We start from the raw sequence: 18,149 nt of genomic DNA on the forward strand, positions 1-18,149 counted from the left end.
AGGGCCCTTCAACCCCTGACACTCTGGGATTCTGTGATTCTGTCAAACTCTCTCACTTTTCATTTAACCATCGCTATGGTTGAGATGCTCCCACAATTCCACGTTGCTCGTTTACCTGGACACTGAATGAAGGACCAGTTGTAGCTTCTCTCCGCAGAACACATGCTGACGTTGAGGACGGGCTCCAGCCCCTGTTGCCCTGTTGTGGACGGCGTTGGCATCTTGACCGGCCCTCGGTACAAGCCTTCGATGCACTTGCCCTTGCCGGTGTTGCTGGGGTCGGTGCACCAGCCGCAGCCAGGCTGGTCCAAGCAGTGGGCGCAAGTGCAGTAGCCTGAACAGTTTTCCGCTATAGAAAGAAAGAGATAAAACAAATTAAATTAGAAAATGCAATTTACCATTGAATTTGAAATTAACACTGAAATTAACGTTAAATTTGAAATTAACATTGAAATTAACATTAAATTTGAAATTATTAACATTGAAATTAACGTTAAATTTAACATTGAATTTTAAGTTAACATTGAAATTAACATTGAAATTAACGTTAAAGTTAACATTGAATTTTAAGTTAACATTGAAATCAACATTGAAATTAACGTTAAATTTAACATTGAATTTTAAGTTAACATTGAATTTAACATTGAAATTAACGTTAAATTTAACATTGAATTTTAAGTTAACATTGAAATCAACATTGAAATTAACGTTAAATTTAACATTGAATTTTAAGTTAACATTGAATTTAACATTGAAATTAACGTTAAATTTAACATTGAATTTTAAGTTAACATTGAAATCAACATTGAAATTAACGTTAAATTTAACATTGAATTTTAAGTTAACATTGAATTTAACATTGAAATTAACGTTAAATTTAACATTGAATTTTAAGTTAACATTGAATTTAACATTGAAATTAACGTTAAATTTAACATTGAATTTTAAGTTAACACTGAAATTAACATTGAAATTAACGTTAAATTTAACATTGAATTTTAAGTTAACATTGAATTTAACATAGAATTTGAAATTACCATTAATTTTCTTTTTAATTGAACATGACATTAAAATTTAATGTTCATTTCAAATTAAATGTTAAATTTAAATTTCATATTCAATTAAAAATGAAAATTAAATTGTGTATTCAATTAACAATTGTAAATTAAACTTTGCGTTAAAAACTTAATTTCACATCAAATTAAAAAATGAAGATTAAATATAACATTAAATTAAAATTTGAAAATTAAATTTAAATTTAACATTAAATTGAAAATTCAAATACACAAAAGCAGCAAAAATGAAAAAAGTCAAAATAAAAACCACACGCACACAAAACAAAACAAAATTAAAGAAACCCCACTGTCCCAAATCAGTTGACAACACTGAAATCCTTGGGTGTCTTTTGTGACATTAACTATTTATCCCGCCCAATCGGTGAATATTTATTCCGATATTCACAGTAACACACATATTAATTCATTCCTATCGGTACATTTATTCTAGAATCTAAGGTTACTATTAACACAATATTAACATGATACACATGTAAAGTTTTTCTAACCATTAAACACGATGCACTAAAGCCAGAGGTTAACGGTCCCAACTACAAAAGATCTGATTGATTTACAATGGATCAAATTATAAAATGAGCCATCCGGGAGCAAAGGCTAAAAAGCAGCTTCTTGACTTCCTTCGAGTCTCTTCTTACCACACGTTTTAACCTCACACGCAACTATTTCAACTCATTATCTGAGCCAAAAAGCACAGAATACAAATGCAGAGCTGAATTTGTCACCTTGGGATGCAGATCCCTCGAGCCCAAAAATCAACTAAATCAGGGAGAGATCATCACCACCCTTTAATTGTTCCTTTCTCAAATGTGATTGTATTTCAAACGCACCAAACTCTTCATATCTAGGAAAATTTTTCTGTTCCTTTGCCAATAGCATCTTTGAAAATATTTTGTAGATTCTTGGCATTCTAAGATGATCAGACTTTCTACCTTGATGTTTAAATTGACAACATTTGCCTTTAAAAAACCCACAAGCAGTAGAAAAAAAACTTGTTTTCCATTATTTCAGCTTCCTCAGCTCCTGCCTGATGCTTCCTCCACCTTTTGACTTCTGGAAATACGGGTGTCCTGGTTTTGTTAAAAACAAGACCGGTTCTCTTTTAGTGACTTTTCTTTCAGCTCAGTTCTTCTAGGTGGCTGCACTTCTCTGAGTTTTAGCTGCATATTTCTGCTCGGATGCTGCACTCGGTGCTGATCAGAGACCAATGGGATGCTGAAGAAGCTCGTGTTTAGATTGATTACTATGGTAGCCAAGAAAGACTGATAAGTTTTCCCACGTTCCATTGTGAGGGGGCGCGTTTGAGGAGGGGTGGATGGAACAGGTGACTGGAGCTGACCAACTGAGTATTCCATCCCATAACCGTCATACCCCTATATAAGAGGGTGATCACGAGGGTCACGCTCTCTTCGACCATCTGGAGAGGCCCCTGTCTGTCTGTCTGTCTGTGACCCACAGGCCTCAGGCCCTGCATCCTGCACCCAGGTTCCGGTTGCTGTGCAGTCCCGCCCGTGACTCCCGGGCCCTGAGCTGCAGCTGCTGGAGCCGCCGGCTCCGCACACCCAGCTCTGCTGCTGAGTGACGCCAGCTCCACAGCCAGCACTTGGCATTGGCTTTGTGTATTTTATATATATATTCTCTATTTATCAGTAGCATTAGCAAAACCCTTTAAAACTTTCCAATTTGAAGCCTAAGTCTCTCTTCCTTTCATCTTTCCAATCATCTTTCCGATCTAAAGGAAGGGGTGGTGGGAGGTAAAGGGGATAACAGGGAGGGTCTGCCATGGTTTATTGCTGCCTTGCCTTCAACCTTGACAACGGGAAGTTCACACTCTCATGTTTGACAGTTCCCTTGAAATTAATTTCCCCATCTCTTATTTACAACAATTATTCTCATCAGCTTCCAAAAGTTCCTGGAGTAAAAGCAGCGACTCAAACTGTCCAACCATCCCGACCACCGTGCCCACAACTCAGCTCCTACAGAATCCAACGTGAACTAAAAGAATTGCTACAATTGTTTGATCACTTCTTAAATTCCTGGACTATTTCACCCCAGTTTGAAAACAATAATCCAAAGCACCAGAAAACTTTTGCGGCTTGCAAATGAAAATAAAGGATAAAAATAATGGACTAGAAAATGTCCTCAGGCATATGGTGTGAATTTTGCGGTTGTCCTGTGCAGGGACAGGAGTTGGACTCGATCTGTGTGGTTCCCTTCCATGATTCAATGATTTTTAAAGTTATCAATGCCTGCTGTGGGATATACATAAACAATACTTGAGAATAAAACACTCATGTAAACCCTAATTTGGATTTGATAACGTAATGTTAAATTACATGGCTCCATATATGAATAAAAGAGATACAGAAAGGAGAGAAAAATAAGTTAATCACACGAAATTACAGAAGAATTAATTTGAAGGGTAGCAATGATGAATAATGAAACAAGTACCTCTCCATCTGAAAAAGAAGTGGAGATTCCATCATCTCACGTGAAAGCCATGATCATTTAGTTTAATAATAAGTAATAATGAGTAATTTCATAATAAGTAGTAATAGTTTAATAATAACCAAGACCTAATTCTGTTTAACACTTTATACAACACAGAGCATCGTGCAGGACAGAAACGCAGACACAAAGCTCCAGGTCCGTGTTACCTTCACCCACGGGATTTTCAGGATAACCCATGGGCAGAATCTGACAACGTTTACTGACAAACACAAGACTCCACGGAGCGATTACTCACGCGGACAGCTGCTCATGGTGTACCACTCCATGCACTGCCCGTAGGGGAAGGAGGCCACGTAGGCGTTGGAGTCCACGCACTGCTTCATGTTGCTGCACCACATGCACTCGGAGCTGCCGCTCGTGCACTCCCCGCACAGCGTCCGCAGGGCACAGGGCGTGCGGCACTGCTTGGCGCTGTGGTTGGCTGTGGGAGGGAGGAGAAAACTCAGTTTTCTGCCCAAATATACAGGTATCCCGAGATGGATAAACAGAAGTGGACAGCAGGGTGAGCATGAGCCAGCACTGGGCCCTTGTGGCCAGGAAGGCCAATGGTACCTGGGGTGGGTTAGAAGGGGGTGGTCAGTAGGTCAGAGAGGTTCTCCTGCCCCTCTGCTCTGCCCTGGGGAGACCACACCTGGAATCTTGTGTCCAGTTGTGGCCCCTCAGCTCCAGAAGGACAGGGAACTGCTGGAGAGAGTCCAGCGCAGCCACCAAGATGCTGAAGGGAGTGGAGCATCTCCCGTGGGAGGAAAGGCTGAGGGAGCTGGGGCTCTGGAGCTGGAGAAGAGGACACTGAGGGGGGACTCATTAATGTTTACAGATATATAAAGGGTGAGTGTCAGGAGGATGGAACCAGGCTCTTCTCGGTGACAACCAGTGACAGGACAAGGGGCAATGGGTTCAAACTGGAACACAAGAGGTTCCACTGGAATTTGAGAGGAAACTTCTTCCCAGTGAGGGTGGCAGAGCCTGGCCCAGGCTGCCCAGGGAGGTTGTGGAGTCACCATCCCTGGAGGGTTGGACAGACGGAGATGAGGTTCTCAGGGACATGGGGCAGTGCCAGAGCTGGGTTATGGTTGGACTCGATGCTCTTGAGGGGCTTTTCCAAGCCAAACGATTCTGTGATGCTATTCCCCCAACTCAAGTGTTGTGAAAAACCCCGTATTTTATGTGAGCACATCACGACGTGTTTTAAGTTACTTGATCAGTTCCACACATAAAATGAGTATTGGAAGCAGAACTAACTCAGGAGTTTGGGGTGTGAGCCAATGCTTTATCACCTGTTTCAAGTGACTGTTGTCAGACTATCAAAAAACCAAGTTAAATCTTAAACCAATTCCAAGTGCAGCAAGTTAAAATATACACAAATTTGAGTTCAGGTTCCACATTCATGATCTGCATCCTGCACTTGCACAAAGAATGATTGAAAGTGGTGTGGCTTATACCGAAATTTTATGTAACCAGCCAACTTTCTGAAAGCTTCCCGTAGCACTAATTGGCATTCAGAAATAATCAGTTATAATGAAGAGTTAACAGACCAAGCCGTTTTAAAAGAGATGCAGTTCCAACAAAGCTACTAGAGCTTTCCCAAAAGCAAACAGCTTCTTTTCTGAAGTTCTCATCTGTCCAAAGCGTCTTGCCCAATTACTTTCAGGCTTTGATAAAATCCTCCTCTGGCTATGGAGTAGAGGAGAGGAGAAAGGGGAGTTCAATTGGAAAGCAGCTTTTATTATTTTATAGGGTTTTTTTAATTAGGGGATTGCTCCATACCATAATTAACCTAACTGTCACATTCAGGTATGCAACTTAAGAGAAAAAATAATTAAACTATAATGTACTTGAAGCATTTTACACTTAACAGCATCAATGTGAAGCTATTTTTAAAATCTCCAATCCCTGTGTAGAGTAACTGCAGGTGACGCTTTTTCAGGACCATTTTTCTTGGGCAAAGTCACCACGCAGCTACTTTTAAATGCGCCGAACGGGATCCTCTCCACTCCCTGGGATAATTCAATAATTTTCAGCCAACACACCCCTCTCGACACCCAGAAGCTGTAGATATCATCACCTGGCCTCTCGCAGATGCTGCCGTTCACCTCGTTGATGCAGGTCGCTGCTTTAAGTCCCTGTTGGGAAGGTTCGGCTAAATAGCCGCAAAACCCGGCATCGCTGGGTTCGTCGGGGAGCCACTGGAGCAGGGTGTTGGTGAAGGGGGACATGTCTTCCCAGCACCAATACGACACGTTGATTTTCCTCAGTCCAACCCACGGGGTCAAAGTTTTGGGCTAGAAATAAAGGAAAACGGTAGGTTTAGCATCTAGTTCGGTTACCTTAGGTATTAGGAGCAAATACACATCACCATATAGCGCTCGGAACAACTTTGCCAGGTTAGGTGTTGCAAAAATGCAATAAGGGGAACATTTGTTTCTCAGTGCTATCAGAAACAGAGAAATCCTTCAGGAAATACCAATTATCTATCATTTTTCTTTCAAACCGCATTTCTAATTACCTAAACTAGGACAGTAAATCAAACATTCAGACTGGCTGACTACGAAATGAAGTTGTTCTTTAGATTTTTGTGACTGCTAGACACGGGGAAAAATATTCTGGAGCTACAGCTTGACATGAGGAAGAAAACTAGAATGTAGAATAGAATTTAAATGATACAATCAACCTGCAGCCTGGATAGAAACCTCTGCTGTTTAACAGTGTGTGTGTATGGAGAGGTGGACAGACAGGACAGGTCACATCTAAATGAGTGTCGCTGGCAATAAAATCCTCAATATGAAGAACCCACAACACAAGGGTTTCTACTGGCAATTTATTTTTTGGCACGCTTTTATTTTGAGGAGAGGTACTTAAACGGTATTACACAGAAAACACAATCGACTGGGCTGGAAAAGCCCTCAGAGCTCATCCAGTCCAACCCTTGGTCCAACTCCAGTCCATTCACCAGATCATGGCACTAAGTGCCATGGCCAATCTCAGTTTACAAACCTCCAGGGCCGGTGAGTCCAGCACCTCCCTGGGCAGCCATTCCAATGCTGACCACTCTCTCTGCACAGAATTGCTTTCTCATCTCCAGCCTCAATTTCCCCTGGCAGAGTTGAAGCCCCTGCCCCCTTGTCCTATTGCTGACTGCCTGGGAGAAGAGCCCAATCCCCCCTGGCTAGAACTGCCCTTCAGGTCGTTCTAGAGAGTGCTGAGCTCACCTCTAAGCCTCCTCTGCTCCAGACTGAACAAGCCCAGCTCCCTCAGCCTCTCCCCATAGGGCTTGTGTTCAAGTCCCTTCCCCAGTCTTGTTGCTCTTCTCTGGACCCGCTCCAGCACTTCAATCTCTTTCCTGACCTGAGGGGCCCAGAACTGAACACAACACTCCAGGTGTGGCCTCCCCAGTGCAGAGTACAGGGGAAGGATCACTGCCCTTGTCCTGCTGACCACGCTGGTTTGGATACAGGACAGGACACCATTGGCCTTCTTGGCCACCTGGGCACACTGTTGGCTCATGTTGAGCTTCCTGTCCATTAGCACCCCCAGGTCCCTTTCTCCCTGACTGCTCTCCAGCCACTCTGTGCCAGCCTGGAGCACTGCAGGGGGGTCTTGTGGCCAAAGTGCACGACCCTGCACTTGGCCTTGTTGAACTTCATCCCATTGGAATCAGCCAACTGGTACAATATGTTATTTTACTGTTAAAATATCTTCTCCGAAGCTTGACACCATACACCTTCCCTTCCTGCTATATATAACCATCACCTCCATTAAACTGATTTGCCACACTCCTAAATACTCAGAGCAGCGACTTCTAAGAGCAACAGGGTTACACGGTGCTATCTGCCAACACCAACAGATTTTCTTCTTATTACAAAACATCTATACACTACTTACTTAAGAAATAAATGAGTAACTGCAAAGTACAGGCTCCTCCAGCACAGCTGCAGCGTGTCATGGAGTGGCAAAAGTTCAAGTAGCAGACACAGGCTGGGTGTTAGCAAAGGTATTTTCCCCACATTACAAGCACTCACTACTAACAACCGCTAAAAAGGGCTGAGTCTCATTAGGTTTCTAAGGCTCACTTTTAAAATGATACCGTAGATGAGAAAAAGCCTGGGAATGATCTGTTTTTTCTGCATGGTGTAAGGGTTCAAGTGACCATCTTGAGGGTCTCTTGTAACCAAAATGATTCTATGGTTGTCTTTAGGAATTTATATTGTACTTAACCACTGGGACACCCAGAAACACCCGGAGCTGTTTGAAACATGTACTTCTACAATATCCCAGGCTTGCCTTCCCCTCTTTACAAAAGACTTAACAAAGAACGTCGCTTGAATTACACCTTTTCTTAGTTTGTCTCCCCTCTAAAACCCTGTAACTATTGAAATGATGCTTAAAGTTTACAAAGCGACTGAAAGCAGGGAATGCTCTTATTTAAGCAAGGGAATATTTAGTATTGAATAACGTTCTCCTGGGAAAAGGAGCAATCCTATTGCCTGCAGGCTCATTTTTTCCTATATAAAACCTGCCCCCAGTGGCCTCTGGGACCCAAGAGGGGTCAATGAAACCATCAGGCCACCAAACCACAGTATCTCCGCAGCATCGTTCTTTGTTAGGGCTTTAGCTCCACCTACACAAACCGGCCCTGAAAACCTCCAAGGACTGGAAAAAACAAATGTATTTATTTTATTGATGTGTGAAAAGGGACAGATTCCAACTCACTCCCCGTTGTCTCCGACAGAAAAGCACCTGTCACTAAATCAAACATAAATAACTCCAAATAAGCCAAGCGGCTCTACGGAGTAAGAAGTTGACGTTTTAACCAGCCGCTATTCTGAGAGGAATAAATAACTTGAAATGCTTTACATTAAACAGCCCAAAGGGACCCCTATTATAAAATATTGTGTACAAGTCGCGAGAGGACTCCTGCAGCACTCATGTACCCCACGAGAGAAACGCGTGTGCCATTTCATTACAGAGAGCGATACCTTTGAGGCACCGTGTATGTTTGTATTTATCTTTCCCATTTACATTCTCTACAATTGCACTTCAAAAGCACCCATAGGGTATGTTGAATTTCAAAAGAAAAAGTCTTTTTCAGTTAAGACGCATTTCTACGCCGTACCGAGCCTACAATAGCACAGCAGGGACTTTTCCACAGTCAGGGTTTAATTACTCGGGGGATATAAAGGAGAAGCACTCACCATAGACTGCATCTTCTGCAGCTCCTTGAGAACAAATTCCACCTTCTTCTGGGTCGTGAGGGAAGCCAGCAAAGCCCCGTTCGACCTGCAGGAGAGCTTGGCGTGATCATAGTTCTCCTTCGCATTGGTGATTTTCAAGCAGGAGTTGCCAATCAAGTGCCAGTTCGTTCCGCAAATGTTTTCTGGGGAGGGGGAATTAATTTAAATCAGAGATCATGGAATCGCAGGATCATTTTGGTAGGAAGAGACCCTCAAGATCATTGAGCCCAACCACTAACCTAACACTGTCACTAAACCATGTTCCTAAGAACTTCATCTAAACACCTTTTAAACCCCTCCAGGGATGGTGACTCCAGCACTGCCCTGGGCAGCCTGTTCCAATGCCCCACAGCCCTTTGGGGAAGAAATTGATCCCCAGATCCAACCTCAACCTCCCCTGGCGCAACTTGAGGCCGTTTCCTCTTGTCCTATCACTTGCTACCTGGGAGAAGAGACCAACCACCTCCATACTCCAACCTCTCTCAGGTACTTGTAGATGCAAGTGACCTTCACAATATTCCAAGTAGTGCAAGAGCTCTTCCACCAAAATAAATCCTACCACCTCATCGCAAACCACCATGACTTATAGACATGCTCAGAAGTCTCTATCTATAAAAATATTGGAGGAAAAAGAAAGCTGATGAGGGGAGATGAAGCGCGACGTTACCCTTTAGTTACCTGCAGTAGGTAGTCAAAGCACTTCTTACAATGTTGTATATTAAATCATTGTAGAAGAAAGAGTAAAAGAAAGCAAATGAGTGGAGGATGAGTCAGGAGGATGGAGCCAGGCTCTTCTCGGTGACAACCAATGATAGGACAAGGGGCAATGGGTTCAAACTGGAACACAGGAGGTTCCACTGAAATTTGAGAAGAAACTTCTTCATGGTGAGGGTGTCAGAGCCTGGCCCAGGCTGCCCAGGGAGGTTGTGGAGTCTCCTTCTCTGCAGACATTCAAACCCGCCTGGACACCTTCCTGTGGAACCTCAGCTGGGTGTTCCTGCTCCATGGGGGGATTGCACTGGATGAGCTTTCCAGGTCCCTTCCAATCCCTGACACTCTGGGATTCTGTGTGATTTTTCTGCTGATGGCTTAAAACCACTTACACAGTTGTGGTTGTTGGGATACCCTCAACAGCAGATGGTTGCTGTGATAATACTGTCCACAACACCAAATTTCCAGGATGAATCTCCGTTTCCTTTGATCACAACTGTGCCCACTACTGAAAATCTCCTCCTACTTCATTGACATTATTTCCCCGCTCATAACCAGCCTTACAAAAAAACCCAACGGACATGTTCAGCGTGAATTTCTGCAGAGCCAATCTCAAGCTCCAGCATCTTGGTTTAGATTTAATCGAACAGATTGAGAGCTCGCGAGGGTCAGTTTTTCAGATGGGCTTTTTACATGTATGATCAATTCACCCTGTTCTTCTCTACACCAAATTAAACTGACCAAGCTCTTTAGCTGCCTCATTAAAAGCTGTTTTAGTCGCTCGTGTGGTTCTTTGAAGACTTCATCCCTCTTCCAGACCAGCGAACACCAGACCCAGACAACCCAGACCTATCAGAGCGACTAGGGGAAGGTTTTCCAAGCCAAGTTAAAGCTTCTGTCTCTGTTTTCTTCCCTTTCTCTCTATTTTATTAACTGCAAATGTCAATCAAGACGCTATAATTTCTGTCCCAGTCACTGGGAAAAAAAGAACAACACATTACTACAGGGGAACTAACAATCAACTCCTATGAGCTCCCACTGGAAACGCTCTAATAAGAGAATTTTCCTTATACACTTCAGTATTATTTGCCTAATTCGTCCAGCATGTGCCATTACGCCTTTGCACAATTCTAGTTTCTAAAATTAAATAGCATGCATTATTAAATCTAATATCTTGCAGAAGCCTATTGTATCAACAGCACTGCTTCTATCAAATGAAAAGAGAGAGGTGATATACAGCCTAATAATTATACAAATGATCATACTCCTCTTCAGACAATTGGGGCTGAAAAATATTCCATCAGACTTGATGAATTTACTAGAAATAAAGTTACATGCCAAAGCTGGTGTGATTAAACAATGTTATTTACCCTGCTTAGCACAAAAGGAACATGGAAAATAGGATAACATTTTAAAAAAAGGCAATTTTTTGACTTTTGAACTGGGTGAATTTGGTACAATTTTGGGACTGGGTGAATTAGGGTTTTTTCTTACACAAATACAACCAATACCGACCTGGCAAAGCGATGCACTCCTGATTCCGAGGTTCCCATTGGCAGTTCTGATCCATGGCACAGCTTTTACAACTGGTCTTTTTGTTACAGTAATAGGCAGGGTTATCCTTCGGACAATTGTCGTACGTAGTAATAGGAACCTAAAATAAAGAGAAGAGATGAGGCTTTTTCCCATTCAACTGATGGTGGTTTAGAGCAGGTATAATTGTTACCACACTAAAATTTACAGTTCAGACCTACAAAGCAACTATATATTGCAAAGCTGTGACACGGGACATGCCCTGTCCTGTGTGTTCAAGATATTCCCTCAGGCCACCATCTGACACATTTTCCTTAACAGAGCTCACTGTACTTCAAAAGGGCCGATAAAAAAGGTTGGGACAGACTTTTGAGCAGGGCCTGTTGTGACAGGGCAACGGGGGATGGTTTTAAACTAAAGGAGGGAGATTCAGGCTGGACAGGAGGAAGAAATTGTTGCCCTGAGGGTGGTGAGAGCCTGGCCCAGGTTGGGCAGAGAGGTGGTGGATGAACCATCCCTGGAGACATCCCAGGCCAGGCTGGACGGGGCTCTGAGCACCCTGAGCTGGTGAAGATGTCCCTGCTCATGGCATTGGGGGCACTGGGGAGCTGGGAAGGTCCCTCCAACACCAACTACTCTATGATTCTATGATTCTCTTCCCCTGGCCTTAGTCACCCTCTTCATTTCACTGGAGAATCCCCATCACCAGTGGCATCCTGGGGTGGATTAAAAGTGGGGTGGTCAGTAGGTCAGAGAGGTTCTCCTGCCCCTCTGCTCTGCCCTGGGGAGACCACACCTGGAATATTGTGTCCAGTTGTGGCCCCTCAGTTCCAGAAGGACAGGGAACTGCTGGAGAGAGTCCAGCGCAGCCACCAAGATGCTGAAGGGAGTGGAGCATCTCCCGTGTGAGGAAAGGCTGAGGGAGCTGGGGCTCTGGAGCTGGAGAAGAGGAGACTGAGGGGTGACCTCATTCATGGGGATCAATATGGAAAGGGGGAGTGTCAGGAGGATGGAGCCAGGCTCTTCTGGGTGACCCAGTGACAGGACAAGGGTCAATGGGTTCAAACTGGAACATGGGAGGTTCCACTGGAATTTGAGAAGAAACTTGTTGGGGGTGAGGGTGGCAGAGCCTGGCCCAGGCTGCCCAGGGAGGTTGTGGAGTCTCCTTCTCTGCAGACATTCAAACCCGCCTGGACACCTTCCTGTGGAACCTCAGCTGGGTGTTCCTGCTCCATGGGGGGATTGCACTGGATGAGCTTTCCAGGTCCCTTCCAACCCCTGACATTCTGGGATTCTGTGATGAAAAGCTTGTGGACCAACTCAAAAAAACCCAAATTCAAGCACATTATCAGCTCAGAGTTACAAAAACACTGGAAATAATGAAACAACAGGGGTCATAACAGTGACAGATGGAGTCAAATGGACATTAGATATTCTAAGGGCTAAATTTAAACTACAAAAGTAGTAGAGAGTCTTTACCTGTTCCTCCGTGCAGTTGTTGTGCATTGAGATACACTGGTTAGTGCACCACTGACAGTTGTTTGTGTTGGCTGTACAGCTATAGCAGTCTGTAATCTGATCACATTTTTCATTGTCTACAGCTATTAAAGAAAAAAACCTGCATGACCAAAAACAGGCATTTCCTGACAGAGCTCTAAGAACTTGATTATATATAGCAAAAGATATCACCAAACAGCAGTGCCTGGAGATTTTCCGTTATCGACTACTTAGTAAATCAGATACTTTCGTGCGATTGAAGTGATAGAAAATCGCATTCATTTGCAGCATCAATCATCTTTAGTGCCCAAGGAGCCATAAAACACACCACCAGAAAACGCACCAAGACATGGAAGCGCATGAACTAAGACCGGGTGTGAATGTTCAGCCCATGCCCGTGCAAACGATACCCAAGGACATTTCACATCTCCCACCACCGGCTCATTTGGCTCCCGCCTTTCAATGACGTGAAGCATTTTCATGCAAAGCTTGAACTTTCTCCTTCATCTTTCCAATTGCTCATCGCCTGTGTTTCGTGAAAATTTATTGTACATTGAGAAGCCATCAAAGCAATGTCACTTCACATCAATTTCTTTTCAATAATTAAAGGCTGCCATCTATTACAGAATCAAGGTTAGTATAAATTCAACTCAGCAGTGAATGCGCCAGGATAAAGCATTGAAAAGTTGCTTAAGGATTATCATGTGTCCCTATACATATAATACTGTAGAAGGAGAAATTAAGTGTGGTGTGAATTTCTGGCTCTCAAAAGGTCAATTTTTGGAGCAAACATCTACAGAGCAACGGTCCAGGCCGGATTCCCCACTGGTGATGTCTGCATGAGATAGGAAAGCAAGCATAAGCAGTAAAGTAGGAAATAAAAATATCTAATGAGCAAGTAGCTTCAGGAGGAGCGAGAGATGGAAACATCTCCAAGCCACTCGGCCACAGGAAGGTCTCTCAGGGCATGTATGGAATGGATTACAGCCCCATCCCCACCTTAAACTTGATCTGATCGTGACACACAACTAACACGAGGTAGAATATGGAAAAGACAACAAGGAAACAGGGAGAACGCGACACGTACCTGGCCTGGGAGGACACTCTTCCAAGACTTTTTGCTGCTGCTCCAGTGTCGCCATCTCCCAGGGGACGCAGCGGGACGGGGGGGACGCCCACACGCACCTGAGCCCGGGGCCCGCTCGCAAACACGACGTTTCGTTGTCAAAAGCTTCGCATCTCTCGGGTGTATACTTGAGTATGTCGCTCAGGAGGAGGCTGTTGAAGCCTCCAAATATATACATGGTGCTACAAAGAAAAAACATAATAAAAAGATAAAGATTTGTGCTGGCGTTTCCAGACCACGCGCTGCTGGGAGTCAACGTGATTCAAGGTGCGAGCAAGGTGGCTGAGGAAGCTCCAGCGCGTATAAATCCATATAAATAGCTTTTAGTCTAGGAAGGCGCTAAACAAAAGGTCAGTCAAGCTCTACGGCTTCAGAATCACACACGTGGATGTTGAGATAGAGCCAAAATTTTGGGGCATGGGTTGGTGTCAAGGGTGGGTTGTGGTTGGACTCAATGGTCTTGAGGGTCTTTTCCAACCAAAACGATTCTGTGATTGTACCCGAGGTCACGGACCAACTTTCCCCTTCAGCCGCAACTCCGGGTGACACCTGATGGATGTGACTGGGGGGGAAAAGCTGCAGAAACGTGGGGTCCTTCTGGAAAGAACAGCGGCAAGAAGAGGCGAAAAGTCGGGGGGATGGATTCACACCACGAAACTGGCGTTGGGAAAGCGCGACAAAACAATTCAGTGTTGTCACATCTCCCTACAGCTACTGCTAGAAACTGAGCAAAGAGTCATTGTGTCAACTAAAAATCAACCCAAAACCACAAATGAACAACATAAAACAAACCGAAAACACGAAACAAAATAATATTTGAGGGGCTGGGAAATGGTCTTTTTCATAACATTCATTATTATCACAGCTACTTCAGGCAAAACGTCACATTTCATTAGACACACGAAAATGCCACCCAAGGAAACCTGTGCACCCATGTTTGTAGATGTAGGTTTAAAAAGACAATGTAGAAGAGTTAATGTAACAGAATGAAAGTTTTAGCTGAATAATAAGTGGGTTTAATGTGATTTTCAGCTTATTTTAGGAAAGAACTCAAGCACAGGTTTAATTGTTCTTCATGGGAGCAAACACATGGCTGGTATTCAGTATATACTGAAATAAATAGCTTGTGAGTGATATTTTAGAGACCAAAAGAATACCGAGAAGCACACTGTGGTTTTCAAGGCAGTAACAGTTCTCTGCTTGGCTTAAATTGAGCTTTCAATAATGTTACTGATTTACAAGAAGCATCTTTAAAGGATAAAGGATCCAGAATGAAAGACTCTTAAGAAATATCATCTATCAAACTGGGTTCCATAAACTCCAATACAATAACAGATGTTAAGCTGAGAGCGTGGATATTATTAAACTGATACAATGCTTACCAGCAGAAATATCACCTGTGATTTCATCTAAAAACTGCACATCATATGAATGGCAAGGGAGAGCCACACAGGATAAGCTACGCAAACTGAAACGCAGCCAAGTTTAGAAATCATGAGGGGAAAAGCACAATTTGGAGATTAAAGTTGTCAGTGTGGCTAAATAAGAAACAGAAATATGAAATAAATGAAATTGCAACATTGTGAAATAAATAAGAAATAGAACTAGAAATAAGAAAAAGGAATAAAATATGAAAATATGGAATTTTTGAAAGTGAGCTGAGACAGTTTAGTCCAGTAAAGAAGCAAGGCTGATAGGTATAAGCTGGGGAATGACCTATTAGAGAGCAGTGCAGGGGAAAGGGAGCTGGGGGTCCTGGGGACAGCAGGGTGAGCATGAGCCAGCACTGGGCCCTTGTGGCCAGGAAGGCCAATGGTACCTGGGGTGGGTTAGAAGGGGGTGGTCAGTAGGTCAGAGAGGTTCTCCTGCCCCCCTGCTCTGCCCTGGGGAGACCACATCTGGAATCTTGTGTCCAGTTGTGGCCCCTCAGCTCCAGAAGGACAGGGAACTGCTGGAGAGAGTCCAGCGCAGCCACCAAGATGCTGAAGGGAGTGGAGCATCTCCCGTGGGAGGAAAGGCTGAGGGAGCTGGGGCTCTGGAGCTGGGGAAGAGGAGACTGAGGGGTGACCTCATTCATGGGGATCAATATGGAAAGGGGGAGTGTCAGAAGGATGGAGCCAGGCTCTTCTCAGTGACAACCAATGGCAGGACAACGGGCAATGGGTTCAAATTGGAACACAGGAGGTTCCACTTAAATTTGAGAAGAAACTTGTTCATGGTGAGGGTGTCAGAGCCTGGCCCAGGCTGCCCAGGGAGGTTGTGGAGTCTCCTTCTGTGCAGACATTCAAACCCGCCTGGACACCTTCCTGTGGAACCTCAGCTGGGTGTTCCTGCTCCATGGGGGGATTGCACTGGATGAGCTTTCCAGGTCCCTTCAACCCCTGACATTCTGGGATTCTGTGAAACAGATGACACCAGAGACATCACGAGACCGAAGATCTGAAACTTTGAGAAGTTTGCGACAGATCCTCAACCCTCTGGTCTGTGTGACTGATCTACACGTGTATATTTATCAAGGTAAGAAAAATGCCAACAGCCCAGAGCTTGTTGATGGCTTTACCTGTTATAGAGCGCAGCAGAATGTCCAAACCTGTTCACGTCGTGCTGGAGACCCGGCCGGGGGAGAACGGACCATCGATCACAAGCTGCAATTAAGGAAAGATCACGTTTAATTAATGACACAACTTAAGTAGCACGTTTCTTTCTGCAAGATCCCTAAGTAGTTTAATAACCACAGAGAGAACGTTCCGCCCAACACCAAAACCTCTCGAGTTCACAATGTGCTGTATTTTCTCTTTTTTACAAGAGTTAATCTTCATGGTGTGAATAAAATAGTGATGGAAGGATGGAACGGTTTGGCTCCATCATCTAAATATTTCACCATAAAAAGGGAAATTTCAGGACACTGTCTTGAAGGGGTTGTGAGATTTCTGACAATCACCTGAAATTAAAAAGCGGTGGCTTGAGTTGCTTTTTCTCCTTTATAGGGGAATTTTTCCTTGCGTAACGAGTTCAGTTTTTATCTATTTCTTTGTGAATTATTTGCAGTTTTGCCCCAAACCAGAATCACTAAGAACAGCCTTATCTTTTACTTTCTTTCCCCCCGTTGCAATTATCTTCCTAGAGGGTAGATACCCATGGTTTTAAAAACAGTTTTCCCTCATCGTAGCTTAAGGATTTGTGGTTGTTTTTCCTCTTTTAATATAATGTGAGATTATTCCATCTTCTTTTTTTTTATTAGCATAACATTTAAGTTCTGCTTCATTTTTTACTCGGTTTCTCAGGTAATTTCTTCCTTCAGGCAGCAGGAAAATAAATCAAACCACCTGAGAAACATGGAACCCACTGAGCAACCAAAGGAACGAAGGCAGAACAAGTCGGTTCAGTTCCTATCACTTCAACTTTGATGGGATCACCTTGGGGCTGAGGCCCCATGGGCATTTTATGTGTAATTTATGCAATTAAGCCCGGAAAATCAACCTACAGAGGCCTCAATCACTTGCAGATTCTTTAATACGAGATAGAACTGTTGTGCTATGGACTGAGCCTCTGGAAAACAAAACTTAAACTCCACAAACTAAAACTAGTATATAACTATGAGAAAGCAAATAAAACCCCACCTTATTAATATTTTAATAGATTTAATTGGAAAATAGTTGGGTTGCAATTCACACCATGGGGCAAGGGAAGGGGGTCTGTGTCCTGCTTTGTTATACTTTGTTCTTCAAGACACAGCAACCTCTGCTCCAGCAACAACTTCAGTTCAAGAGCGCTGATAAAACAAAGACGTAAGTCCCAGTAGATTGGATTCAATACTTCGATAAATCGTGATTTTGAAGTTTATTTTTTAAATGTCGTTTGCTTGATTCACTAAGAATCCAACGTAGCGCCCCTCACTCCTGAGACGAGCAGCCACGGTTCCAGTTTTTAACAGGAGACTTCAGCAAAATTGCCGAGCAATTTGCCATCTTTTCTCCAGCAAATTGTGAGTTATGTGAGGCCAAGAAATATATTTTCCTAGATTAATAGAAGGCCTGGAATGTTTTGCTTTCTAAGCTTCTTTCCCATCTCAAACTGAAGATTGAGTATTGGAAAAAATGAATGATGCTATAACTACAAAGAATCCTCTCCTTCCTGACTTAGGAGTTAAGCCAAGCCTAAAACTTACGATTCACAGGCTTTATTAAATATAGTGTTCAAATAGAACACACATGAAAACATCCAGACTCCTTCTGTGTTTGTCATCAGAACTGAATTGTCCATGGGGTAAACAGAAGAATGGTGTCTTAACCTACAGCAACTGCATTCTGATACAACCTGCCTGTCAAGTTCTCAGTCTCCTTGGTTGTTATCCCGAAATATTCCAAAATTGGGCATTACCTGGATAATTTGGAAGGAAAAAGCCACAACTTGGTCAAGTGGAGGATGAAAGGACAAGGAACATTAATGCATCCTCAGATCTACCTA

General features: G+C 43.4%; 1 protein-coding gene across 1 annotated transcript in view; it reads right to left on the minus strand.

Annotated features, from left to right (window-relative positions):
* Positions 1–18,149, minus strand: part of ATRN (attractin) — a 170,323-nt gene that overhangs the window by 80,961 nt on the left and 71,213 nt on the right. The window contains exons 11-18 of the mRNA XM_065836240.2: positions 16,243–16,327; positions 13,644–13,864; positions 12,539–12,660; positions 11,042–11,180; positions 8,777–8,958; positions 5,650–5,866; positions 3,820–4,005; positions 116–349 (exon numbers count right to left, since the gene is read on the minus strand). Coding sequence (XP_065692312.2) covers positions 116–349; positions 3,820–4,005; positions 5,650–5,866; positions 8,777–8,958; positions 11,042–11,180; positions 12,539–12,660; positions 13,644–13,864; positions 16,243–16,327 — 1,386 coding nt within the window. The remainder of the gene's footprint in view (positions 1–115; positions 350–3,819; positions 4,006–5,649; positions 5,867–8,776; positions 8,959–11,041; positions 11,181–12,538; positions 12,661–13,643; positions 13,865–16,242; positions 16,328–18,149) is intronic.

The sequence above is a fragment of the Patagioenas fasciata genome, chromosome 4, assembly GCF_037038585.1.
Source record: "Patagioenas fasciata isolate bPatFas1 chromosome 4, bPatFas1.hap1, whole genome shotgun sequence".
Classification (NCBI taxonomy): domain Eukaryota; kingdom Metazoa; phylum Chordata; class Aves; order Columbiformes; family Columbidae; genus Patagioenas; species Patagioenas fasciata.